General features: G+C 40.3%; 2 protein-coding genes across 5 annotated transcripts in view; both read right to left on the reverse strand.

The window, feature by feature from the left end:
- Positions 1 to 823: 823 nt before the first annotated feature.
- On the reverse strand, positions 824 to 12,020 carry si:ch211-106k21.5 (leucine-rich repeat-containing protein 26). 3 transcript variants are annotated; one of them, XM_051422927.1, is made up of 3 exons: positions 11,886 to 12,020; positions 5,925 to 6,130; positions 824 to 5,854 (listed from the first exon to the last, which is right to left on the reverse strand). In XM_051422927.1, exon 3 carries the CDS (start codon positions 5,850 to 5,852, stop codon positions 4,635 to 4,637), a length of 1,218 nt encoding a protein of 405 aa, XP_051278887.1. In that variant the 5' UTR covers positions 5,853 to 5,854; positions 5,925 to 6,130; positions 11,886 to 12,020; the 3' UTR covers positions 824 to 4,634. The 3 variants fall into 3 exon arrangements, with proteins under 3 accessions (XP_051278887.1, XP_051278802.1, XP_051278717.1); XM_051422842.1 differs by having other exon boundaries at positions 5,946 to 6,130; positions 11,886 to 12,019; XM_051422757.1 differs by lacking the exon at positions 5,925 to 6,130.
- Positions 12,021 to 13,392: 1,372 nt separating this feature from the next.
- Positions 13,393 to 27,295, reverse strand: part of LOC127375791 (zinc finger protein GLIS1) — a 47,885-nt gene continuing 33,982 nt past the window's right edge. For both annotated transcript variants that reach the window (XM_051422100.1, XM_051422171.1), the window contains 6 exons: positions 26,967 to 27,080; positions 24,632 to 24,758; positions 22,792 to 22,948; positions 16,635 to 16,750; positions 16,420 to 16,518; positions 13,393 to 15,684 (listed from right to left, as the gene is read on the reverse strand). In XM_051422100.1, the coding sequence (XP_051278060.1) occupies positions 15,542 to 15,684; positions 16,420 to 16,518; positions 16,635 to 16,750; positions 22,792 to 22,948; positions 24,632 to 24,758; positions 26,967 to 27,080 (756 nt within the window). In that variant the 3' untranslated portion in view covers positions 13,393 to 15,541. The remainder of the gene's footprint in view (positions 15,685 to 16,419; positions 16,519 to 16,634; positions 16,751 to 22,791; positions 22,949 to 24,631; positions 24,759 to 26,966; positions 27,081 to 27,295) is intronic.

A 27,295-nucleotide genomic window follows, 5' to 3' on the forward strand; every position in this document is an offset into this window, starting at 1 on the left:
CTGCTAATAGATTCACGTATTCATCACCACAAGCATCCGTCACTAGATGGCGCTCTGGTGATGTGCAGCAGGGCTGTCGGCCTCAGCCCCGAGGCCTGACTGTCTGTATTTACCTCATAAACAAAGACACCCAAAGGCTCTTTTATTGACAGAAAACAGTAAAAGAACATCTGACATAATTAATACCATGTTAGTATGTATTTGTAATGCTCCTTATCCATTAAAGTACGGATCAGCTGTTAGTACGGCACACTCTTACTGAGATTTCTCTTGTATATCTGCCATGTCTTGATTTAGTTCTCTGTGATGCTCATTTTATTTTAAGGTAACAATATGTTTTTAAATATGTAAAAAAACTACAGTACAAGGACTTCCCACTTCCGTGTGTGTCTCCATCCTGTGTAAATCTAGTGATCTTTATCTGTGATCTTGATCTAGATGAAATACACTCCCAGATTGGCATCCATGGATACTCCAACTTTCTGCCCAGTCATTTCCTGGCCTCAGTTACTGAATCTACCGGTCGGGACTCATACCTCTGAGAACAGGACAGAGCAACCAGCTCAGAGCTGATCGTTTGTGGTAACCCAATGCGGTAATTACAACTTCCCACGGTGAGTGAAATTAGAGCTCAAAAGAAAAGTGGGATTTCAGGTAGCTGGGGCCGGCCTGGGTCATTGTCAGGGCAGAAAGAGCTGAGGGGCCACGGAAAAGATCTGGAGCATGTTCTCAAAAAATGCACTGAACTAATGACACAATTTGGTTTTTCTCTCTTCTCTTGTGTTAGTCATCACCATCAGCATACACAATCCTGAGGCAGAAGTCTTGAAAAAAGCATTTATTTTTCTGTCAACAATATTGAAATGTTTTACATACAAAAAAAACAAAACAATCAAGATAGTGCATCTGCCTGGATTAACATGATGAAAATCAGTGCTTTTATTAAGTATCACACCAGCATACCCATTTTACATAGAAGGATTATTAATTCTACTGCAGTTTTGTGATCAGATACACAGCCATCAAACACGCCATAAGGCCTAATTTCACTTCAAATTACACAATCTTGGCTGTAGCCAGGGTTTTAGAAAATACTGAAGTCATAGGCCTCATCACTCTCAAGTTCTGACCACAGGTTAAAAATAAAATCTCTTCATTTTTAGAACTATTTTCATATTTTCCTAATTCAGTTAAGCGTCAAATAAATGTTATTTCCCAACATGAAGGTCTAAATGCAGTTTCAAAGCATTTTTTATATTACTTGGTGACCCCATAAAGAGTCTAAAGAGACACAAATCTAAAATAGCCCAATGTTTAAGGTTTTAACTATTTGCTAAATCCCTCCAACGAACAGCGATTGCCCGATCACAGTTTAGCAACCATTGATAGGCACAGCAGGCCTGTAAATTATTTGATTTATATGGCTCTATAGCAAGAACTATGCTATAGTTTAGAGGGTGGTGTCCTTTTTTCTAGCCTTTCTAAAACCAAAATCACAAATATACATAATAAACAGTGTGTTCTGCTCTAGCGTCAACTTCACTATCTTGAAGGACCGGTGTTTAGGATTTAGCGGTGAAGGTTGAGCTTTACAATGAGGGCAGCGAAACTTGCAAAAAATGTGAAAGGGCCATAACTAGAGCCGGTCCGTTCAGAGTCCGAGTGCAGATGTGGCGGTTCAACATGGTGGCCTCCGCAGAAGAGGACCTCTGTAGATAAAAACAGCTCTTTCTAAGGTTACAAAAACACAACAATTGGTGATTTTACACTAATTAAAAACATACCTATGAATGTTATATTCAAATTCTACAAATAAATTCTCCTAAATGTTACACACTGGACCTTCAGTGCATTACTTCCTTGGCCAAGGAGCACAAACTAATGTAGTTAGTTTGGGGTTACGTTAAAAAAGGCCCAGTTCACTACAAGCACATCCATGTAGTATTTATTGTAATATTGTGGTTGCCGGTCCAGACTGCAATTGGAGTTTGAGCTAATGTTAGCATCTCCGTTCTTTACTGGATTTGGTGAAGCTGACACTCATTAACATTACCTGAGGTTATATTATGTTTAACACATCTCCTAAAATCCTTTTCTCTTGTAATGCTGAAAGTCAGTCAGTCTCTTTTTTTTTTTCTTTGTTGCATCATATCATGTATGTTGCTATCAAGTGCATATTCAAGACTCCTTTTACAAATGTCTGCTTGAAACACTGAGAAGTCAACCTGAGAGTGTTTTCAACCACATAATGGAGCTAAAGCTGATAACAATCTGCCATTGACATATCTTCAGCCAAAGAAAACAAAGATAGTAGAATAGAAAAAAGAAGACTGCTTTTGTCAACCCATTGTTTTAAAAATCACTAAGAATGATCTTAAATCTGCCATTGTTATCACTGTAAACTGCTTATCTCTTGTGTGAGTAAGGACAGGCATAGCAACAGTAAGGGTTGTCAGGTTGCTAAAAAAATCGTTGCATAAATATAAAGAAGCAAAAGAAAGGCCATGACCTTGGTGACCAGTAGCAACAGTCCTGTATATTATGAAATGTTATTTTTGGTGCAGAAACTGTACAAAATTACAAAATGCAATATTCACTCATTTGTCTTTTGACCTAAAGGGCTTTTTGGCATTTTGAATGCAGTAAACTTTACAATGTCGATAAATAAAGCTTTGATGGAAAATACACCTCCGTTTTTTAAATTCCAGGAAGTTCCACACCCGTAGCTGCACCCACTTTCTCTGTGTCTCTCTCACCGAACAATAATTAGCATTCACAGCCAGCTTGTGTGAGAGTGAGACGTCTGTTTTCCACATCTTAGATAACAATCAAGTGTCTGCATCCTGCACCTCCACGATGACCCTGATGTTCAGTGTTGTCTTTTGTGTAGGTCTCCTCTCCAGTGTCATTATGTCGTAGCACGGCTGCACAGAAAACGCTCTGCATCTCAGTTTACTGAACTGGCACTACGCAAGATTTTTATCTTAAACCAGCATTAACCAGCATTTAGAATGTGACCGTCCTGGCATTTTCCAAACAATATGCACATTTTAGTATGTGGCATGAAACACGAGGAAGCAACTGTCCTTTAATCCTTGCTTAACAATGACATACATAAATTTAGACTTCTCATCTAAGCTTTACATTCCACATTTCACATTGAATTAACTGTGAGCATTGCGATGGGATTAGTCATTGTTCAGCACCTACGTTTCTGGATGTGCAGCTTTAGGTGAAGGAGTCTGATCCAGAACATCCTGTATGCAAGTCAAACTGGATTGCATTTAACAATTACACTTGGGTGAGGTAAAAGAAAGCACATACAAGAGCTTGCTTGACGTATAAACACAGTGATTAAAAATATGTCTCTTTGTAAAAAGATGTGAAAACAAAGTGAAGAGTATATTTGCATGGAGTGCAACATTAAATAGAATAAATGTCTTTTGTGTCTTTAAAATTACTAGTTTTTTCCAGAGAGAAAAAAGGGGGCCTCCCTTTCAAACCGTCACTGCGTTCCTCAGGTCCCACAGGAAAAGCGGCGGATTAAATCACTTCCTCTTACATTGTGATACCACAGCGGTCGGACCAGGCTGTCTCTATGTCAATAGATAACACACATACACTGTCTCTCTTTAGTGCATTTAAAGGAATAACTTGACATGTTGGGAAATACGCTTTGCCGCTTTCTTTTACGAGAGTTAGACAAGAAGATAGATACAACATTACATATGAAGCCAGGAGGTGATTAGCTTAGCTTAGCATAAACATTTGAAGCAGAAAAAAAACAGCTACACTGGCTCTTGATGTTAAAAGTCTGCCTGCAAACACCTCTAAAGGCATGGTCACACCAGTGATTAAAACTGTGTAATTTCATGGCAAAATCTGTTATTTTAAACGGAATTCCAAAAATCTTTCACGCCTATTCAGTTTGGCACCAGCACGCAGTTTGTCAGTCGAATCTCTTGCACCTTTGCTTTTTAGCTGCCCCATTGTCCACATGGCAGGTTGTAAACTAACAGAGTCCAAAAAAAAACCACAAACCAGAAAACTAACTGTGATGGAAGCAGAGAAGAGTGATGGTTAGACAGCGTGAAGCTGGACGACGGGGCACTGACTGTTAGTGAAGTTGGCTAAACCACTTTTGAGCCAGGCGGTTGTGTAACCTCCTCTCCTGTCGTCCTCTGCGAGTGCTACAGCAGCCTGGCATAAGAGATGGATACTACGTGGTGCACTGAGATTTTATAACTAACTATAAGCAGGACGCACACTTTCATTTTGTCCGACTGTGTGACAGATGATGATGAAGATATTAAAACGTGAGGTAGGCTAAAATATGTAGCTGCCCGGAGTTTAGAGTGGCACTGAAAAAAAATGTGTATTTAACAACTAAATCCGATTCGATTGGCAAGAAGTTGGGTACAGCCCCATTGGTACTGCTGACCTTTGAACGGGGAGCCTAAACTGAAGGAAGCTTAGTAGTTGTGTTGCACCAACCACTTCTATTTAACCTCAGCTGTGAGAGTACAAAATAGACATAGACTAACATGTGAGTCGTGCAGATCTACTCATCTGATTCTCATAAAGAAAACAAAAGCGTAACTTCCAAAATGTTGAACTATTCCTTTAAGATGGTGTCACGAGAGGTTGATATTCTCATACTCGCCGTGGTCTGAGTCCTCCAGTTCGATACCCGGCACCAGGCTGTAGTATTCAGTGGACTGGGTCATGTAAGCCTTCTCCCTGTCAGCTGAGTCTTTCATCACTTCTGTCACGCTGACTGTGTCCAGCTCTGCCTTGCTGGCCCCGTCCGGCCCCTGGGAGCCCAGCTTCCCGTCTGTGGAGCTGGAACAGCCTGAGGAGGCTTGAGGAAGAGACTCCACTGAGCCCAGCTTAATCTCGACCTCTTCATAGATGTCCCTGGTGCTGCCCAGGAGGGTGGATGCCGGGCGTAGCAGCAGCTCGTTCTTCAGGATCCCCTCACTGACGGCTTTGCTCTGCCCGGTGGTCGCAGGTTGCTGCTTTTTACGATGCTTCTGGCCGTTGCTGCTGGAGCTGGAAGCCCTCTTCTTTGAGGTGCACACAGGTGCTTCTTTCTTCTTCCTCTTCCTCCCACAGCACCAGCAGAGCACCAAGGCGGAGAGGATGAGAAGAGGGAGCACAATGAAGAGTGCCGTGAGGGCAGCTGGGCGGCACGCATCGCTAACCCGCACTGACAACACACTCCTTCCGTCCAGGTGCCGGGGAGACGCGCATGTTAGGTTTCCCACCAGATCCTCCAGCTTAGTGGTCCTATTAACCTTTCTGCCTTCCTCCAGTCCTTCCAGTAACAAACAGGAGCAATCCCAGGGGTTCCCATCCAGCTCCAGCCTTTGCAGGCTGGGCTTCTGAAGTACAGAGCCTGGGAGGATGCGTAGCTGGTTTCCCTGCAGATACAGCTTCTGGAGGTTGTCTGAGTCCTGAAGAAAACCCTCAGGAAGCTCCTGAATCAGGTTCCCGCTCAGATCCACCTCGGTCAGGCTGGGCTGGCTGGCCAGAAACTCCTCTGGCAACGTCGTTAGTCTATTATGACCTAAGTAAACCTTCTTCAATGTAGAAGCCTCTTTGCCTCTCATATCTACAGAACTGATATTACAGAAGGAGAGATCCAGAGTCTCTATGTTTGTCGCATTGGTAAACACAGACCAGAGCACGGCACTGAAAGCAGAGCCAGAGTAGTTCAAGCAACAGACGTCAGCAGGAACCTCAGAGGGAGACTGGGACAAAATGGTGGCTGCTGGACACACACATCCACCCACAAGTCCCGTCTTCACCAGCAACATGAGAATCAGCAGAGCACCCTGCTGGCAAACCATCTCTGAAACAGAAAATACAGTAAAACATAGAACAGAAAATGTGACATGCCATATTGCAAAGGTGTCCTCTACCTCTTTCTCAGACAGCCCTACCTGCCTCCTGGTCCCTCTCTCTCTCTCTCAGTACTGGAGGGGACCCACTTTCAGTATCTAGGCTCGCACAGATGTAAATTGGCTTGTAAACCTAGCAACTTCTCTGAGGACTCGTGGTTGCTGTGAGGATCGTGGGAGTTGGCATGGTGACACAGGTCACTAGGGATCAGGAGTCCAGTGTTTGGCTGTTGGAGAGGAAACAGATGCTACTTTGACTTTCACGTGAAGGCTGTGCCGTTAATTGGCAGATGGGGATAATACAAACATTGCTCGAAGGTAAAGCCGGAGCCTCGGTCAACAAGCATGTTTTCTATATAACTGCAAACTCCTCAAGCCTAATGTAAAAATGCACCAGATCATTTAATAAACCTGCATCAAGTATTTGTTCACTATGCAGACGCTCATATCTTGATATCATATCACTCTATATGACTTTGCTCAACTTTACTTTTATTGTTTTATCACTCTCTGAAGCACTGTGCTCCACACATAAACTTAGTCGAGTTAAAGCCAGAATCAGGGATCCAAAACCCACTAAAAGAATTCAAACCAACCTGCTCACTCTCAGATTTACTGACAGGTCTTTGAATACATACATTAGAATAGGAGATAATGCAGTTTTATTGGTCAACAGAGTGTAAATTTGTCTTTATTTCACCAAAACATAGAAGCACATAGAAGAAATGTGATAACAGGAAACCATAAATCAATAAAATACGTATGCAGTATACACCGATCAGCCATAACAGTATCTAACTGATTATCTCATTGTGAGTGGGTTGGGTAGGATATATTAGGCAGCCAGTGAACATGTTGTCCTCATATTGTATGTTAGAAGCAGGAAAAATAGACAAGCATAAGGATTTGAGCGACTTTGACAAGGGACAAATTGGACAGGCCCCTGTGGACACAATCAGAAGCGTTTCCACCCCCTCGTTTCGTCTGAATCATGGGAATTCCACCGATCCAACCCGATTTTTGGCATTAAGAATAACTATACAGAAATAGCCAGTCTCCTCACTGATGGGTTTGTTTGTTTATGTAGGTCATGAGGCATCAGTATTAAATGGAGAGTTTCATAACCAGTTAAAAACTCCTTGTAGTAACTTTGATGCAGCCGTGTGTCTTGGATTTTTGGAGAAAATACATTTCTGCAGTCAATTAACTCAAGAATGAAAAGAAATACTTTTAACATAGAGATTTTACATACATAGATGGATGCATTAGTAGAAAAATGGTAGGATGGACCTAGAACAAACTTTACTTGACTTTGCTTTATTATTGCATGTGTACAGTGGAATACAGCGTAAATTACGAGGTTTGAGAACGTCCCAGAAACAATGTGAAACTGTTTAATTTCACTGTAATTTCACATAGAAAATGCAGCTCCATGACTATTTTAACTTCAGGTTTCATTGCTACCGTGTGTCTAGTTGGGAGGCTGTGACATGACAACGTTTGGGGAACGCTGCTGTTGGAGACATTAAAAAAAAAACTAATTGCTGGTGACTTCCTAAAAGCTCCTATGTACTTGGTGACGCTGCCTGCACATAAAAGCGTATGTGGTCGACATAAACAAGGCCTGTTTTTTCCAAGAGAGGGAGCGTGTTTGGTCGTGACATCAGTCCTCCTCACCCACCACAACAGAGCTGAAAGCGGCTCCACAGTGAGGAGGCAGGAATGTGCTAACTCCTCAACAACAGGGCCGGTTCAATACAGTGGAGGGTTTAAACAGGACCAGCGTCGTCAGCTGCAGCGTATACGTGATGAAAACCGCACTTCACCTGTGTGTTAGATTAATTAAGGATTTTTTTTTTAAGCAAACAGGCCAAAAAAATCCACTGGTTCTCATAATGTGAATATTTGCTAGTAGGAAACTGAATGTGTTGATAATCTGTCAAAAAAAAAAGACATTTGAAGATGTCGTCTTGGGCTCTGGGAATTTATAATGGGTATTTTTCACTGTTTTCTGACATTTTATAACAATTAACTGATTTATCAAGAAAATAAACGGGAGTTTAATTGATCATGAAAGTAAAACTGGACTCGACTGTTGGTTTGCACAAAATAGGACATTTAAATATGTCAGCTGGACTCAACAATTAAACAGTTGATTAAAAATAATCAGAGCTGCTGTCTGAGACACTCAGTGTGCTTCTACCAATTCACTGACCTGAAGATACTGTTGCTGAAGGTTGACGTAAAAGTTATCTATCAATCTATCTTCAACCACAAAAAGAAAGAGTGAAAAACACAAGAGGAAATAAAAAGGGGTCTGTTACTCTCAGAAAACAGACACGCTAATATCTTTCCTTATCTTTCCTTATTGTTTGAATACTAGCTGTCTGTGTAGTACTGTAATAAAATGTCTGTTTCGTTGGCAACTTCATCCCTGACCTTCTGTTCTTTTCTCGTTTCGTATCTCGGGTTCCTTTTGCTAAATGCAAAACGTATGTAAGATGCTGTACATTGGCACAGTGGTACTTTCAGCTAAATGCTAACGCCGACATGCAACCATGCTCTCAATGATGAACATTCAGCAGGTATAAAGTTCACCATCACTATACGTTTAACCATCTGAGTTTAGCTTGTAAGCACGTTAACATTTGCCACACTGGTGGAAAGTAACTAAAGTACATTTACTCGAGTACTGTGGCCTACTACAGTACAGTTGTAAGGTACTTGTACTTGGGTATTTCCAATGTATGGTACTTTACACTATACACTACGATACACAATATTATAAATAAATAAAATATGACGTATTATGACAGTTTAAGCTACGCAGCTGTCCCTAAATTAAATGAATTAAAATCAGTCCCATCTTCAACATTAGCGTGATATGTACTCTAATATATTAATATATTAATCATTATAATCTAATGAAAATATTATTCTGATGGATGAAAAGTACTCATTCTGTATAATGAGTACTTTTACTACTTGATACTTTTAAGTATATTTTGATGCTGTATTTTCAGAGTGGTATTGATACTTTTACTTATGGAAATGAGCTGAGTACTGTCATTAGTCCAAAGTACTGGATTAGTTAAAAAGGTGACCTGATGATGGCGCTAGATAAAAGATTAGAAAAAGGCGTCACAAAGTCTGTGAGCTGAGCTGGACTGAGCATATATCAGAAAACCTTTCTGGATTAAATGTACCTTCATGTGAAAAATCAGTAGGAGCTCCAAACAAACGATAAACATGGAAATAAGAAGAGTACGTGTGGATTTTCACTTGATTGCAGAGCTCCAAGTCTCTCAAACAAATGCAGGAAGTGTGTTAAGGGAAATAAACTTTGCCTGGAGCTGACTTTTTGTTGTTTGTAGAAGTGATCTAATGTATCCACCATGTGGAGAGCGCAGTGTATATCTGTATAGTAGATGGAAGGATGAAATATTGTACGTATGAAGAAGACTGTATTATGTTACCCATATTTATTTATATTGCCTTGAAACATTGTCCCAAATAATAATCTCAGATTTTTTGAATTCTCATATTTAAAGCCAACACACTGCGATATGTCTATATGACATAGAAGGCAGGTCTTTCCAATCCGGGCCACAGAATGTGATACAGTTTACATTTCCAGCAGTTTGTTTGTAATAAATATCAGAAGACCTGGGAGGGTTGGCACGAGCGACAGCAGCCACCATAGCTGAACAATGAACAGAGCTCTCTCATGAAGAGAAATCTAATGTCACAGTCCAATACGGTGACGACAACATGAAACGAGGATCTCGTAGATTAACATCAGAAAAGAAAATCGTGGATTGGAAGCATTTGATCTCCGCCGTCCATTAACAGACAGCCAAGTACAAAACAAATCACTCTGTCATTGAAAACCTGAGTGACGAGTTAATCCAAAACTTCTTGCTGAGAACTGGGGGCCTGTTCACCACATTAGCTGCAGTTAAATGCCCATTAGTTGGTGGTGAGAAGCAACAGACTGAATTCAAAGAGGGGAAACCACCTTTAGAAATCATGTGACATGCCTGGGGAAGAAAGTAGAGACAGTTTATTCTAAACATCGTTGTAGCCTATTATATGTCTTTTAAAGGGACTTAAGACTAAACTACATGTTTCCATGCAAGAAAGGAAGTCCCTCCATGGTTTTGCAGGCTTTTTTTGGGATTGTTGCGGCCTAAAATGTGTGATTTAACAACAGCTTTTCTAAAACTTTGCAATGCATGTTGCAGTGTTTTGAGGCATTTAAAAAAAATCGCTAGTAGTTTTGTGACGTATGGCTCAGAGTGTGCTGATTGGACAATTTCCTGGAGGGACTGAAAGGTTGCCTGGGGTAAAGTGTGTTCCTTAAAGCTGCAATAACTGACTTTTTGGCCACTTGGGGGCAGCAGAAACAAGCTGTGAATACAAAACACAAAGCTAGCTTTGTCAGTCTGCTGTTTGATGCCGGATAGGTATCAGGTCGAGTTAGGTAATGTCAGTTTTTAGAGCTGCCTGCTGCTGGAAATGACACAACAGGTGCGAGAGTGAACCAAAACCAAACTTTATTCCTTCTGTGATGCTGTTTGGTTACTTATAAAGCAGTGATTTATTCAGAAATCCTCTGGAAAATAGATAAAGAAAGGCCATGTTTGTTCTCAAGGGAGGTCATGTTGGGTGAAATGTATTTATAAAGCAGCCTTAACAATCACTGAATGTGTGATAAAAACATGAAAGAATTTAACTTAGTTTACTTCTTCATAACTTTAATCTCAAACTATGAACTGACCCCCCTGTAATGCTCTGTATTTATTGATAGTACAGAGCATTTTATATCCTTTAACTCTGTAATTATTTGCATGCTGCACTGCACTTTGAAGAAGCTTTTGTTCTAACTGATAGCTATCAACAGACGATACATTCAAAGCTCAACCCCTCTGAAGAGGAAAAGGAAAATATGTGAGGTTGCGTGTTGGTAATAATTTGCTTAGATTTGGATACTTGGGCTCAAAAATGTTCACAACTTTGTAGGAGCAAAGTTAGGATGAAGTCAGACCTTTTGTATGTGTTTCTAATCCCATGCATTCACCAGTTAAGATAACTTAAAGAGTCAAACTCCCATCTCAGCCTGATAACAAACACAGTCTAACGGTTAAAGTCTAAATATTGACAGATGAGTTAATCTTTGAATTTTTTTTTTTTTTTTTTAACTACACACACACAAGACAAGAGACACTGGCAGCCGTTTGCAGAGGCTCCGAGCCAAAGCTGTGAGAGTGAAGGCCCTTCATCCAAACAGACAGATTTTCATGGACCGTCTCCTCTCTGGGTGTGAGTGCCCAGCGAGAGGAGCAAGGTTTTAGTCTGGAGAACATGGATGATCTCACTCACTAACAATGTGAGTTGCTACATCCTCCCTGGCAGCAGAGCTTCCTCTGTAATAACGGTCTCCATTCTCCTTTCATACAACTCTCATCATAAAATATTCCTACATTAAACCAGAGCTGCAGCTGCAGGACCACTGATGTATCCAAGTGTCCCAAAAAGTGGAAAGTTGTCATGTCTTAAAGGCTGATTCTCTTATTTTATATACTTAATAGCATTAAAACGTACTAATTTAAGGTAAAGAACACACAAATAAGTCAGGATTTTGCACCTGTTAAGCAGCAAGTTCTGAAATAAACTTTACAGAACATAAACTTAGACTTGAAAGAAGAAATAAAATGTATAAAAATCCAGTTGATAAGATAATTGTATGCTCTCTTAGCTGTCTGGTCACATTTTCTGAGGAGGGGCTGGTGCTGCACTGGGGGGCCCATAGCCTCTATATTATTCAGTATGGCTACAACTCTGAACAAAACACACCGATAATAACACAATTTCAACTTATAACCCACCACAACTGCAGAACCCGTGTGAATGAGTACAAACATACAGATAAACGTTTAAAAATATGAATGCACACCTGTTTTCAGATGTGTGTTTTCCTACCTGTGATGGGCATCCCTGCTGCTGCTCTCTGTCAGAGGAGACCTGACACCCACAACGGCAGCAGCGGTGTCTTTCTCCTCTCTGCATCCCATCAACTGTCCCGGTTAAAGCTCTCCTCCTCCGGATCTGAGGGTGTGTCTCCGTCCGGGCGGAATGTGGAAATACAGCTTCCAGACAGTGTGTGTGTGTGTGTGTGTGTGTGTGTGTGTGTGGTGTGGGGGGGGGGGTGTTAATGGTGTTTATTTATACACAGTGTTCAGTGCGTTTATCTGCGACTGTAGCTGACAGATTTGAGCCTCTCTGAGTTCAGTATAAAGTTTAACTGGCCTGCTGCAGGGATGTGGCCGCAGAGCGCCCCCAGGTGGCTGAAATAAGCTTCTCACCCAACTCTCTAAAGAGTTTGTAGGTTTATTTATCAGTGGTGGAAAGTAACTACACTGATACATTTAACTGAGCTTTTTTTCTTTTTATTGTTTTCTTTTTATGTTTTGTTTTGTTGTGTTTATGTAGCCTAAATGTTTGTGCAATAATTGTGGAAAAATTTGAAAATCCAATAAATATATTGTCCAAAAAACTGTAATTGAATCACTGTAATTGAGTAGTAGTATTTGTACTTTACTTGAGTATTTTCATTTTTTTGCAATTTCTCCATCTCAGAAGTAAATTCATGCAGATTTATTTGACAGCTTTAGTTACTTTTAGATTACAATTTTTAGTTCCACTTTATTTTGAAAGTCCACCTACTGATAGTTTATAAAGTATTTTAGAGTATGGTTATCTATTAAGAGTTTAAGTTTCTGGTAGATACTTAAATTATTTGTTTATCCATGTATATTCATGTATAGATCTGTATATTTTTGTTGTATGCATCCAGATACTTTTATATTTTGATTTGATGTTTTTAAAAAAGAAAACAAATGATTAATAAAGTTGAACTTCAATAGGATTTCTAATTAAAATCATTAGGAAATAAATGTCAGCGATTATAATAAGTCTTAATAACTAATGTTTAAATCAAAAGCAGCCAAAACTCACCTGCAGCAACGTAACAGTCACTGATCATAGGAATATTATAATCCTATTTCTTTGGGCTATTACTGAACTTAGTAACTGTTTACTAATTACATTTTAAATCTCTTAAAATTCAGAAAGGAAAAATTACCTTGACTTTATATTAAAATAGCCTCTTTGTACCTCTGCTGTTGTTCTACATCTATGACCAATAGATGGCGGTATTGACCAGCATTCAACAAGTTAAAAGCATACCTTAAGCATAGATTTACTCCTCTCCGCCTCTCAGCTGTCAAATAAAGAGAAAAAAAGCAGGATTCTCTGCATTTCTTTGTCATATTTGATAATAAAGTAAATATTTTTGGTTTTCTCTGTTAAAACATGGACTTTGAGGATGTCATCTGGGCCTCTGGGGAATTATAATGTGAAATTTTCTACAACAATTAACTGATTCATCCAGAAAATGTGCCCTAAAACTACCAAAAAAACAAACATATAAAAACAGATTTTTGTTTTTATTTAGATATAAAAGACAAGTGCATTTTATACAGTCTATATACACTGTTCAATGACAACGATAAGAAAACTCTGAACTGCTACAAAATCAGTGTAAACATTTTCTGGTTGGTCATTTTCTTAAAGTCTCTGTGATGAGACAGAAAAGAGTGCAGAGAACTTGCTGTAAACAATGCACACCTCCCTCTCTGAATATAACACTGATAGAAAACTATACAACAGACATGTAAAGGCACTGTGCTGAAGCAACAAAAGAAAACAATATAAAAAAAAGAGATTATGCTACTGCCTTGATCGTTGTTACATTACACATATTGAAACTTAACCGTTGGCACCTCTGACGATACATTTTAGTGCAGTTGTTTGGTTTTCTGTGTCAGTTTATTCGTCCCAGGACTCATCCACGTCGATCCGCTCTGTGCCACAGACTGTGTGTTTATTTACAGTCGGTCAGACCCTTGGTGGCAGCACTGCTCCAGTTTTACTGCAGCTACCTCGCGTGCAGCTGATAAATGTACATTAACAAGCAGTTGGAGGTTTCTCAATGACACTTTGGTTGCGATGTAATTTGGCTGCTGATAAACAACCTTCGAGGAATAGTTGGACACACGGGTAAACACACTTATTTGCTTTCTTGCAGAGAGTTGGATGAGAATATCGATACCACCCCAGCTGCCAGACTCATGGCTCAGATAAAACGTACCTCGCACGACACCTCAGTTTTAGCCTCTTTGTTCTGGATATTTCTTTGAGAATCCATTTTTAAAATCACTACTCAAAGGGCATTACAAGGCTGCCAGGGCACATTAGTGAACTTTTAACTCCTTACTGTCCCAAAAGACTTGCTGGTTTGGGCCATGTTGCTGTTCCAGAGTCCACGTTAAGGTCAAAGGGTGATCGAGCTTTTGCTGTACTGGCGCCTTGGTTCTTGTATTCGGTCTGCTGGCACTGTCTCAGCTTTTAAATCTTTCTCAAAACATATTTATAGACTTGCCTTTTTATCTGAAACTAGACCTGTTTGTTTGTACAAATCAGTTATGTTAATGTCAAATTTTATGTTAGTATTTTTACTGGCTGTTTGTTTGTGTAACTTTTTTACTAAACTTTTTTTCCCCTAATTGATGAATTTATATGTAATTGTCTTTTATGCTGTTGTTTAACAGTTGTGTAATCAAGAAATAGTCCTGCACATAAACCTCTGTGTTTTTACACATAGTTTTTGTACAGATTAGAGATATATCGTGTTAATTGAGGTTTAGAGTTACTGGTTGGTGAACTTTATTGCCTTTAGACAGAGCCAGACTAGCTGTTTCCTCCTGTATGCTAAGCTAAACTCTCTCTTGGCTGTAGCTACATTTTCAGTAGGAGCGAAGTTCTCATCTAACTCTCGGCATTAAAACAATAAACACGTCTCCAAAAATGTAAAATTATTCCCTGCTCTATTGCTTGGACTGCTTGATGTAACTCGTCATCCATTACAACAGAATGGTTCCCAACCCTTTTTGGCTTGTGACACCTTAAAATGATGCTACTTGCCCAAAGAAGAAAAAAACGATCTGGTATTTCACACAAAAAAAGCAACAATTAGAGAAAAGTCAAACAGAAATGTATAGATTTTGTGAAGTAGAACTGTGTTGTTTTGGTCTTTGGTATCTTCTTAATCATCTTTCGAGCCCGACAGATTTATCTGTCCATGTTGGGAACCACTACATCATAAGATCCCACTCTGACAGATATTGTTTTAACATTTCCTGTAGGCGAAGCTGCTGTGGATGAAGAATGACACTCACTGGTTGAGTTTAACATCCGTGGCAGAGCCAGAGAACCAGTTACATGACTTTCCAAATAGCTCAAACTAGCTCATAGCTCATTCTATCCAGATCACAAATGCTGTGGTCATCTCTGAATAATAAAGTCACTGCTATTTACATTCATAATTTGACCAGATTTCCTCTTTGGCAGTTCATGTTCGTGCAATTTTGCACTTTGGTTGTACCATTAAAACTTCCACTGGCATATTTGTCTCTTTGAATATACATTATATTATTGTTGTGATTGTCTGCCACCACACATCGTATTTGCTGCCTTTTGTCCGTAGCAGTGATTCTGATTCCACTTTTCTTTTGGTATCATGAGTCCAGGTAGATGGAATAGATCTGGTTGAGGCAGCGGTCGACGCCTCCCGCCTGGAAGAGGAAGCTGTCGTCTGAGCAGGGAGACATGGAGTAACCGCCCCCCGCCTGGCCCTGCAGGTCCTGCAACAAGTCAAACCCTGAGAGGAGGAGAACCGAAAAATTTATATATTTAATATATCACAGCAGCTACTTTAATTTCATGTGAGAGAGTGGGGATGCAGTTATTTCTCTCAGCTATTTTTAAATCATCACAATCAGTTACCTAGCTTTTTTTGTGAGATCAATAAATCAATCTGTCTTTTTTTTTGTTTTGCAACCAGGTGCACACAGTACAACTTAGACTTGTTGTATAACATTCAAAGAATGGATAAAGCCAGTCATACATGGATTCATGGGTTTTGTATGTTTGTCTCACAACACCCAAATTGCCTATAAAACACAATCTGCACACTAAATACAATTTCAGCCCATGTGTCACCCACAGACAGATTCAAATCTCCCACATTATGAATCCTAAACGTTTGTGGGTATGTCGTCTGGTTCTTAAGTTTGTACGATGATATGAAAAGTGTTTATAGTTGTTTTCCGAACGGCCACACTCAAAGGTGGGGATATATGGGGAGCACTTTATCAGACAGTTTGTCCTGTAAGGCGTTCTTAGTGACGTACTTTAGTTGTTCTTACAAGAACTGACAGAAACAGTCGTGTCAAGATAGAAAAGAGATAGAGAAGTTCAAACCCTGGCTCCTTGCTGGCCAATCACAACGTAAAGTGGGCTTAAACGCCAGATTGTCTCTATCAGAAAGTTATACGAAACAAGCACTTTTATTGGAGCATGAGGACGCCTTTACTCTTAGTTATTGCTGTCTTACCTGTAGAGTGAGAGGCAGGGGTGTTTGTGAAGTAACTGGCTGGTTCAAAGCCTCCATCGCTGACCGGCTGAACCACCTTCCCTTCTCCATACACACATCCTTGGAGAACCACAGGGCAAACAATGAATGTCAAGAACAACACCCAAAAACAAGCAGGCAGCGTATGTCGCACTGATTTGGAGAAGCTGATGATGACGTGTGCTCAGTGTCAGTACCTTGCTGCTGTGAGAATACTTGTTGGTGGCTGTAGGTTTTTTGGTAGCCCTGCAGCTGGACGTCCGCTCTGTCTGACGAGGAGCTCGCTGGGCTGAACAACGACGTTGATCTGTTCCTGTTGGCAATACAAGGCCACAAAGTCGAGTTACTTCACCCCAACATCGACATTTATGTACACAGAAGACTCATACATGCATACAATCATTAATTAGGATTTATTTATGTTTTATTCATACATTGTGTTGCTTTAAACATTGAAGGAATAGACTAAAATAGGTTTAGATGAGGGGGAATGGTGGAAAGTGTAAGCTGCAAACGTTAGCATGTTAGGCTTATGTTTGCTTACTTCCAAGGTCAGCTGCATTTCATACCACTTTATTTTGTGGTATGAAATGCAGCACTTTGGTATTTTGATGATACGTCTGCTAATATTATTAGGAACTTATGAACAGAAAAGCTTGACAGGCATAGCAACAGTTGCTAAGGGCAGAGCCGACTGGTTCCCCCTTATTTCCGGTCTTTGTGCTGAGTCCATTTACCCTTACAGTAATGAGCTGGGCATCAATCAACTCATCTAACTCTCAGCAAGAAAGCCAATAAGCCAGTTATTCCAAAACCAAACTTTGAGACCAAACAAGGCTACATTAAAGCTGACAGATTTGGTCATTTAACTTTCAAAGGTGGATGAAAGACAATAAAAGCTCCTTGACGACAGACATGTGACTGACGCAACCCGGTTTAATTTCTATGGTAATGGCTTTGTTTTTCTACTTTTTTTCCCCCAGTTGGCTTGAACTTGCTGAACTGTTTAAGGTTTCTGACTTCAGCATTTCGTAAGCCTTATTAACCTCACCACATATTTCTGAGCTCCACCACTGAGCCAAGGACACTTATGGTGATGGTGTCATAACAAAATTATTAGTAACGTGACAGCTCACCAGAAGATATTACAATTTCAAAACAACACATTTTAAATGAAATATAATAGAAGCACAAAGGCAGCTTTTGGCTCACTTTTTCCTTTTCACAGATATATTTTTTCACTTTTCTTACTTGTTTTCATTCATTTAAATTACTTAGATAATGAATTTTAGAACAAAATCTTGGGAGACTGTAAGTCGAGTTATTTAAAACTAGATTTCATTCAAGTTTGACACAAATCTCTCATCAAATTAAGCCCAGACCAAGAGTTTTACAGTCATTCATACTGATAACCATTAGCAGGCAATGTGGCAGCAGCTGTGTTATCATAGACAAACATGTAAATACTTAAACTTGTGTGCAAACAGTACAGTTTATAAAAGGAAGCGTTTCCACCGCGCAGTGGGGGGGCGGGCTTAATGTAGGCGGGCTTTGTGTGGAGCTGTATCCATCGCTACGCTGCAGGAATGTGCTGACTGTGCACAAACACTCTGACTCAACATGGAAACGAATGAGTCAGTGGAGCCAAGTCGACGAGAAGAAAGAAAAGGCAGCAGAATATCTCTCCAAGGAGATATGCAGCTGAAAACCCCCCAATATGGTATTTGAACCCCCCCCCAAAACCAACCTCCTCCTGCTCCTTCAAAGAGCCCGGTCTCAGCATTTCATGTGGCCTGAGAACTCTCCAGGATGATGTACTGTAGCATATTGGTCCCCAGGGAGCCAAATGGCCTTGGTTTCTGCTGGAAGGGTTTTAGTGGGCTTCATAAACAAGCCAGGCCTTGTCAGAGATACTGATGGCTGCTGGCCCAAGTGGCTTCTATATTTTCATCTGACCAGCTATAAAAAAAAGGAAATGTTTGGAGATTTCTTTACATATCTATCATTTATCATCCCCAGGTCTCTTTATTACCCATTTCCCATGTCAAATGCTATTACATTTAATTTAACAGTCTCTGCTTTCAGTGGAGAAACACAATAAAAGCCAAAATTAATCAGAAGGACTTTTTGAAACCCAAACTGATATAACTTACAGATGGCTGTGGCTTCCCAAGGTAATAAAGACCAGGCTTTGTATAAGATTATGTAAACAAAGTGGGCTTTGATATAGTGCGACTGCTGAAGTGAATGTGCAGCGATGACTGCGAGCCCCAAGAATTCAACACTTCTCTGGATTCCCCTCAGTGGCCCCAGAACCATCAGAGCTGACCTTAACTATAAACAACCGCGTCTGTTCCACGGCTTACATTCTTGCGACGCTGCAACAACATAGCTGAGATGTCTGAGCCGTGCCGTTGCGCGGCCCTGCTGGGTCGATCTGTCGTTCTGTGGCCGCTGTGCCCAAACTTTTTCAGATGCATGATCTTAACAGTGAACCCCCGCCTGAGGGAGCGGCTGTCAGCACGACCTCAGGAAACTGTTTCTCTGATCATATTTTACCGACTAAACCCCTTCATCGCTCACTTTTTTTTTCTCCCCTCCTCTTTCTAACTAACTACAGCCAGCTGCCCTCCATATATCTGGAATGAGAAGAATCCTGCTAAGCTCTTATGTTTATATGCACATTATACTGTATGTAACCGTGCTTTAATCCACGGCTGCTTTTTAAAAGCACAGCACACTTGGACGGGATCGGAGGAGGGGATGAATAGGTTTAACAGAGGTGCCAGCTTGGGCACACAAAAATGATCTGTTTCCAGTTCTGGCAGAGGAAAGAGTATTTTCTGTGATATAGATTTACTGGATCACAGAGGATCATGTTGAATGTATGTAATACAGATGGAGACTTAATGTGATCTAAGCGCTACCAATCAAGCACTTAGCGAAACTAGAGTAGACTTATTGCATGTTAGAGATACAGTAAAAGCAAAAATGTGTGGACATGTCAAACATTTCAGTTAAACCGGCTATTTGGATCCGATGTCACTCGGAGCTTCTGCAAAGTAAACTTTGTTACTTCTCTTCCCTTCAAATTGTATAATAGCGTTTCTGTGTGAGAGCCATCCTGGTTAGTGCGCCTGTATCTGATGGACGCGCTGCTCCAAAAAGCCAATCCAGCTCTCCCCAACCCTCCCCCTCGACCACAAAACACACAAACACTGCACATCACAAATACTCGCTGATGGACAAGCCTTAGCGCAGGCCTCTGAATCCCCTCAAGTATTAAATAATTAAAAGAAGTCAAAAAGGCTTGTCTCAGCCAGAGTAAACACGCGCCTGGCTATGAGGTCAGAGCTCGATGCCGGCTGTGCTGTGAAGCAAAGATAATTTACTTTCACGTGTTTAACGTCTCGCTAAGTCATTTGGGGGAAAAACAAGTGCTTGTCTGGTATTGGCTTTGGCAGGCCTTCGAGTACTGCGGGCACCAGTGGGATTCTATGACATCCTCAGTCTCTATAAAGAGACGTCAATGGACAGATTGTGCATAGCTTCATGGAAGCTCTGGCTGCGAACTTTGAGGAGATGGAGGCTGAGAGATGCTGCATTTAGGCAAGTAGACACCAAAACTCTTCTTACCTGAACATCAAATTAAAGGATATTTGGTGTGTTCATATATAGATTTGCGTTGTGAACTTCAAATAACTTTACATTGGTTAGTTTTACACCGAAGCGTGATCTACAAATCCAGGTTTCAGGTCTGCACACTTATAGTTTATAACAATATAATGCAGTTTCAGCACTACAACTTTTTGGATATGTGTTCAGAAAGGTAAAAAACCCATCTTAACAAATCCATTGAAAATGGAAATACTGGATAAATGTAGGTACAATATGTTTGTTTTTTTAATTATGTATTTTTTTTTACTTTAAATTGACATTATGTAGTTTTAAATCTTAACATTATAATCTGAAATCCTTAATTTTGCATTATTTCCATAAATGCATTTCCCTCAATCATCTGAATGCATGTATTATAAATATTAAAAACCATAATTTCTGTACACTACATGCCACATTCAACCCATTCACACACTGATGCTCAGCATCTTGCTCAAGGACACGTCGACATGCAGCCTTCCGATTAGTGGACCCGCCGCTCTACCTCCTGAGCCACAGCCACCAAACCAAACATACAGTATATGGTTACACTGAGTAACAATATGATGCAGTTTCATTACTGACACTTTACAGGATCCCCTTTTTATATTTCTCCTCTTTATATTTCTTACTGGAAGTTTTCTGCACCATGAAGGCCATGAGATGAGGCTGAAAGTAAGAAAGACCTTGCAATACAAAGCTGTTGTTTTCAAGGTCAATAACAAACCTTCAAGCTCAAGCTTATAGATTTAATTTGTGCTCAGAGAGAACAACCCATCTAAAATCTCCCCATAACTCCTCAGCCAAAACCCATTTTGAAAACAACTTGTGGAAATTTTGGACCATTTTATGTGGAACTGTGTGCATTATACGTGAAGATTTTATATCATTTATTAAACCACAAAAATTATATTTTGGCCCTCATCAACTCTCTTTTATTGGACAGACTGCCTTTGTTGTTACTGTTGTGCCAGTAAAAGTTCATTTACGGGCAATTCTTCAACGACCAATGATTTGAGACCATATAGTCCAGAAACTGCTGCCCGGGAGGCTGTCAGCTGTATCTTTTTAGTCTCACTTCTACTTTTATACAGGGCCTAGACAAAATTTGTCTCAGTTTACAGTACACATAAGTTCTGTGGCCTCCAAGTACCCAATCAGTGCAACCACAAAGCCATAACTCCATCTCTGGTGATAATGTCTCTGGTTTATTCAAGAATGCATAAGCTCACATCTCTGTCCCTGTTTATGGGCATGTGCTTTCCAGACGAGAGGGTGAAATCTTTAGAGTGGTGGCCATGTATTTGAGGTTGAAAACACTATTTCTAGGTCTGGCATAGCGTAATGGAGGTGCTGTGCAGTCCTTTAATGCACAGGAGATTCGTGGGCAAAGATTTTGGGGGTGAACACCCGAAAAAATGAACATCTTTAGACACTGATTTCACATGGTGAGAGGAGCAGAAAACTGTGGTCAGTCTTCACTATTTTTATCTGCAGTAGAAAATAGCTCTGAATGAAAACTGCCAAATGCAAACGAAATCCCATTCAGCTCCATTGTACTGTGCTGGCAGCAGGAGTCCCTGTAGCAGATAACTCAAAACCTTGCCAGACACCACAAGGGGTAAGTGGGAAAATATGTTTTTTGTGGGGATTTGGATGAACTGACCATTTAAGGTTGCCTCAGGGTACATCATTAAGTAAAATACCCCCATTTTCCAAGAAATAAAAGCAATCTCGTTTTTTATTTTTTATTCATCGTTTAACAGCTGTATGAAAAGTCATTTTTCTTAATGGTGACGTTGCTCTATGAAGCAATAAAACAAGTGCAAAACCCTGCATGGGGGCAGAGGAGGCTAAATGGGAAAAATAAACAACAAAATCTCTTTCCTGTAACTACTGTTGAGCTGCCCATGGAGTAGGCCAGAGGTCGGCAAACCTTTTTTAACCATTATTGGCCAAAAAGGGCAAAAAACCCCCACACATTTGAGGCTTACAATGCTAATTTTTTACCACAGATCAAGCAAAAGCCAGCAGTGTTACTGTGGAAAGCAAACAAATCTGTACACGCACTATTAAATTCTCTGTTTTTCCTCTGAGACTCGTAGCCACGGCTATTGAGAGTCAACAAAACAGAGAGTTAAAGGCGCCAGGTCAGTAATTCAGTTGACGAAATGTTGAAAAAAAAAAACATTATTTGTTCTGTTATGGCCATTGTGCGAACTACAGGGGAACCAGGTGAAGATGGGCTCCTCTTTACAGGACATAAAGCCATTTTTGGGGGGGATCTTTGTAACCTAAAATGTCTGATTTCACGCCAACCTTTCGACTACGATACATGCTGTATTGGTTTTAGGCATTTTTAAGCTATGAAACTGCAGGAAAAAGTGAAATAATGCATTAAAAATTAAAGGCAACTTGTTACATGAGAAGAAAATCGACATCTGCATCTTCAACACTAGAAATGAGGACGTTTGGTGACATGTGATTCAACATTAAGTGCAGGAAAACTACAACTGGTCAAATTTGTGGAAAAGTTGCAGTGATTATGTGGAGCTGCCATGTATTTCAGTTTTTTTTTTATATCTTATATTTATCTCTCAAAGCCATTAGTTACACACATTTACTCCCACATTAATACTTTTCCCAGAATGAATGAATGAATGAATAAATATATGACTTTTGGGATGCAACACTCACCCCTCTCTCATGCTCCCAGGGCTTGTTAGCGAGGATATTGGGCTGTTGGCGTCAAAGTTTCCCTCCAAGCTTTGATACCTGGCGCAGGTGTCTGCTGATGGAGGGAGAAACTCAGAATTTCCCCTGTTGTGGACGGTGCTGCTGTTTGAGTACACGCCTGAAAGAGAGACATAGATTTATTAAAAGATTACTTCACTGAACATCTAAGTTTTGAGTATCCAACACCACGTGTAGGCCTGAAAGGTAGCTCCACTTAGCTTAGATTTTGAGTCCAACAGCAACCCAGTTTTATAGAAAAAGTACCAGAAACTTGCTGCAGCATATTCTCTGAGCTGTCTGTCCTTATGCTAAAACTTACACCAAAATACAGCTCAATACCTCCACAGCTTGTTGCTTGCACAGTTAGTTGTTTATGATTTTTCAGCTAACAGTCCAAAACCCTTAAAATTATTCACGATATGAAAATCAGCAAATCCTCAAAAAAACAAGAGTTTGTTTTTAATAAAGGAATTATGACAAATGATTATAAAACGTCAATTCATTTCCTGTGGATCCCCTTATCAGAAGCCATCATAGCTTATAATAAACAATCAAACTGAGCATAAACATGGTCATAGGAGAAATAGATAGTGTTGTATGAGTGGTTTGAAAAGTTTCTATGTAACACTGTAACTGTTCATATGATTAGAAAAAAGCTACAAATCCAAAGACCTCACGAGCTGGGAATAGTTACAAGTAATTACAACAATTAATTTCCTGTTTATCAGCTAATCCATTAATAAACTAAACTACATAGTTTCAGCCATACACATAGAAATGTTGTTATATCTGAAGATATCCATCAGTTTACATAAATAGAAGCATTTTAAACACAGGTTACAGTTGTATGAGTGGTCTCAGAAGTTTCTATGGACATTTTTAATATTTACAGTAAAACTAGCTACCACTAAAATCTATTATAACAGTTTAAATCCAAGCTGAATACATCTACAATCCCCTGCCAAGGAACAAGCTACAACATTTTCAGACACTTTTCAGGCCCACAGGGGTGTTTGATATTTAAAAAACATCGTTTTTAGTGGTGTTCATTTAAAGCCGTAACAAAAATACTTGCTTGCCATCAGCAGAGCTTTCAACACTTGGCTTTGGCTTTAAGGGTAGCTGATGATGATAGTATGTGTCACCATAAATCCAGCATACATACAGTAATGTACACACTCAGGTATACTTAACAGTCAGAAAGTTGTATTCTGGCTATAACATTTGGCCATTTCTGATAAGGAGAAAGTCCTCTTGGGACATTTTCAAAATTAAACACTGACAAGCTTGTTTCGCCCTGAATAAACATAGCTGGTGCTGTGCCGTTTGAGGCTTTTCCCTCAAAGTCTTCTGGGTAAAACTGCAAGTAGTCTGAAGTAATAGACATGGACAGCTCTCCTGGACACTCTCTCCTCTCTTTTGCCAACTGAGCCTCAGTGTACCTGACAGCTTCTTGATCCCGGTTCAGCCATTGAAAGGGAAAGAAAAAGAGCTTGGCTGGAAAACCAGGTTTTGGAGAAGCTGAAGGATGGGCGGGGAGAGGGCCAACTTGCCCGCAGTCAGTGCCCGGTAATTGGACAAGGTAAACACTGGCATGATGAGCTATCATCGAAGGAATGGGAGAGGAGGGAGAGGAAAAGGAGCAAATGAGGCCATGGGAGAAAATGAAAGAGACAGCTTAACAGCCCAGGTGTTAGGGCAATTACCCTTTTCTTTGTTTTTACTCCTTTCCAGAGAGGTGTCGGAGGCTCAACTGATCCAAAATCCAAAATGCTTTTGCTACCGTTTCATCTGTGCATACCTGTGAAGTCATCTAAGCTCGGTAGAGGTGAGCTGTTTCCTTGGTGGGAAGAGGCAGAGCTATGGAGGTGTTGCCTCGCCAGACAATCGCTCAAAATGTCCGATTCCAGCATCGTGTGCACTTGGACCTGTCGGACAGACAAAATAAAGATATATACAAGTGCAATATAAAGGTATGTTGTGGTACATTTGGCAGTGCTGTAGGTCAAGTCCAAGGACTAGTCTAGAAAGAGTTCAAGGAGAGAGACAGGCGTATTGATTGGTTGCCTGGTATGTTTATCAGGTGGCCAAAAGATTCATTTAAATTAAACCAATATCTGTTACAAGCGATCTAGTTTTGAAAGGAGGAAGTTACTTTCTATTAACTTCTATCTACTTACTATTTCTGGACTTGCACTACAATATTTGGTGAGAAAAAGAACGGCCAAGTCCAAAGACAAGTCCTAGCGCGAGAGGCCTGAGACCTTCGACTTCTACAGCACTAACATTTGGTATTATTATGTTTTCATGTTGGTGAGCGTGTGCGGTTGCCTGCCTGCACGTACGGATGAGAGTAATTATATTAAAGCTGCAGCTTAGTCGCATCCAATTGTGTTTTGCTGTTGGGCAATACAACTCCCGTGGAGCTAAACTCTGAAAGGATTCACTTTCTATTTTGATTACATACAGTAGATCAATTGAAAACACAGTGAGTTTCCCGCAGGCACTTTTCTACTGTTCATTTTTCAAAGAAATGATGCTTGAACCAGATGCCTGGTTCTTGTTTCGTCTTTGCGATTCAGCTTCCCGAGGTACAAAATCCAGGAATCTTGTTAGGCAATCTTAATCTAAAATGTTCTAACAAAGTTAAGGCAAGACAATTTATTTTATTATCCAGCGTTAACAGAGCATCCCCCAGGACTTTCCAAAACAATTTACTGAGAGCTCCAGGACTCAGAAGAAGCCCGTGAAGGACACCCAGGAACCACAAAAGAAGTATGAATAATCAGCAAAAAATGTTCGCCCAAACCAGTGTTTATGAAGATACAAACTTCAATAGCAGTGACACATCAGCTCGAAGAAATGTACAACCGTAAGGAGTTTATGAAGTGCATGTTTAATATTTCAAAGTCTTATTTAGCCCCACAGGGTTTACTGCAGCGCAGGGCGTGTTAGCCATGTCACAACTTACAAGCACACGTGGTTCTGTTTAAACCAAACAAGGCATGGGAATACACACAAAGCCCCAGTGTCACTCACGGTCCATAGAAAACAAACAAGGCCCAGATAACGCCGAACAATAGGCTCCCTATTCTGACTTCCAAGGAGTGTGTGTAATACTTTGTTTTGTTGTATTTCATCCTACTGAATCATAAACATGCTTACTCTCTCCTCCTCCTCCTCCTCCCCCTCCTCCTCCTGATGCTCTCCATCTCTTTCACTCAGAAACAACGGTTCTCCAAAGAGAAACAAGGTGCTACCTAGAACCACAGACCCATCTCACTTAAAATCAACTCTAAAAGGGGGAATAAACTTGTTTACTATGTTTACTATATACCACCAGACTAAATGAAGAGGAAATACAAATGTAAATAAAGTGAATTAATAATGTTCCTTTGAGAGCGTTTGTGTGTTCTTCCTCTTTCTTAGTCCTGACTTTTGCTCTAGTCCACACAGTTCTTCTTCATTTCTACTGATCTAGCTCTAATGATTTCTTTCTTATTTTGTGTGTTAGGATTTTCACATTATTAACTAATTGATTAGAAGTCTTTTTATTTGCAGCACACACAACTTCTATAGCAGAGTTTGAGAAACTGACACTGAAGTTGACGATATTTTATATCTGTTTTAAATATCTTTACATTTGATAATTATGGATTTTATGTCATATGTTGTTCTTCATATGGCATCAATTGTTTTTCCAGTTGTTTCAATACTAATATAGTAAGTATTTATGCAGAATCAATCCGATAAAACGTAATTTATTAACCCAGAAACTGGACCCTGCTACTTCCCATCCCTCCCAAACCCCTTTTTCTTCTTTTCCTTCACTCCTTCTTGTTCAAATACCGGAACCACTGAGGCCTGTTAACTTTTAAAACTAAGACAAGACGGCTCCCACACTCAGAGTCTCGCCTCCCTCACGGTTCCCTCCAGCCGACACAGTCCATCTCCAAACTCCTACATCCATCTGTCCACCATTTCTACCTTCATCCTGTGACCCCTCGACCCCCAGCCTTTCATCCCTTCATCCCTGCTACATTATCTTGGTTCACCTTCATCCATTAAATACAATAAACTATTCTAATTCCATATCCTCATTGTCGTGGTTGAATGTTGTTAGTGGCTGTTGTTACCTTGACCTCCCTCTCCTGAAGGCCTTTGGCCGAATGAGCTTTGACGTGCTTCCGTAGCGAGCTGGGATCGGTGTAGCGTTTGGTGCATCCTGGGATCTGACAGGCGTACGGCTTCTGTGAATGAACCACGACAAGAAGAGGTGAGTAAGAAAAAAAAAGGAGAGAAAACCTGTGAGAAGAAGGAAATACTGTAGTGTACTCTGAGGTTTGTTTTCATGGTCCAAAAATAAGACTTACAACGTCCAAAACCTGACACTTCTGTCTCTGTATCCCTCCACAGATACTTACATGTGCACTGCTTTATATATATGACCTACAAACTGGACATT

This window comes from Dicentrarchus labrax, unplaced genomic scaffold, assembly GCF_905237075.1.
Source record: "Dicentrarchus labrax unplaced genomic scaffold, dlabrax2021, whole genome shotgun sequence".
Taxonomy (NCBI): domain Eukaryota; kingdom Metazoa; phylum Chordata; class Actinopteri; family Moronidae; genus Dicentrarchus; species Dicentrarchus labrax.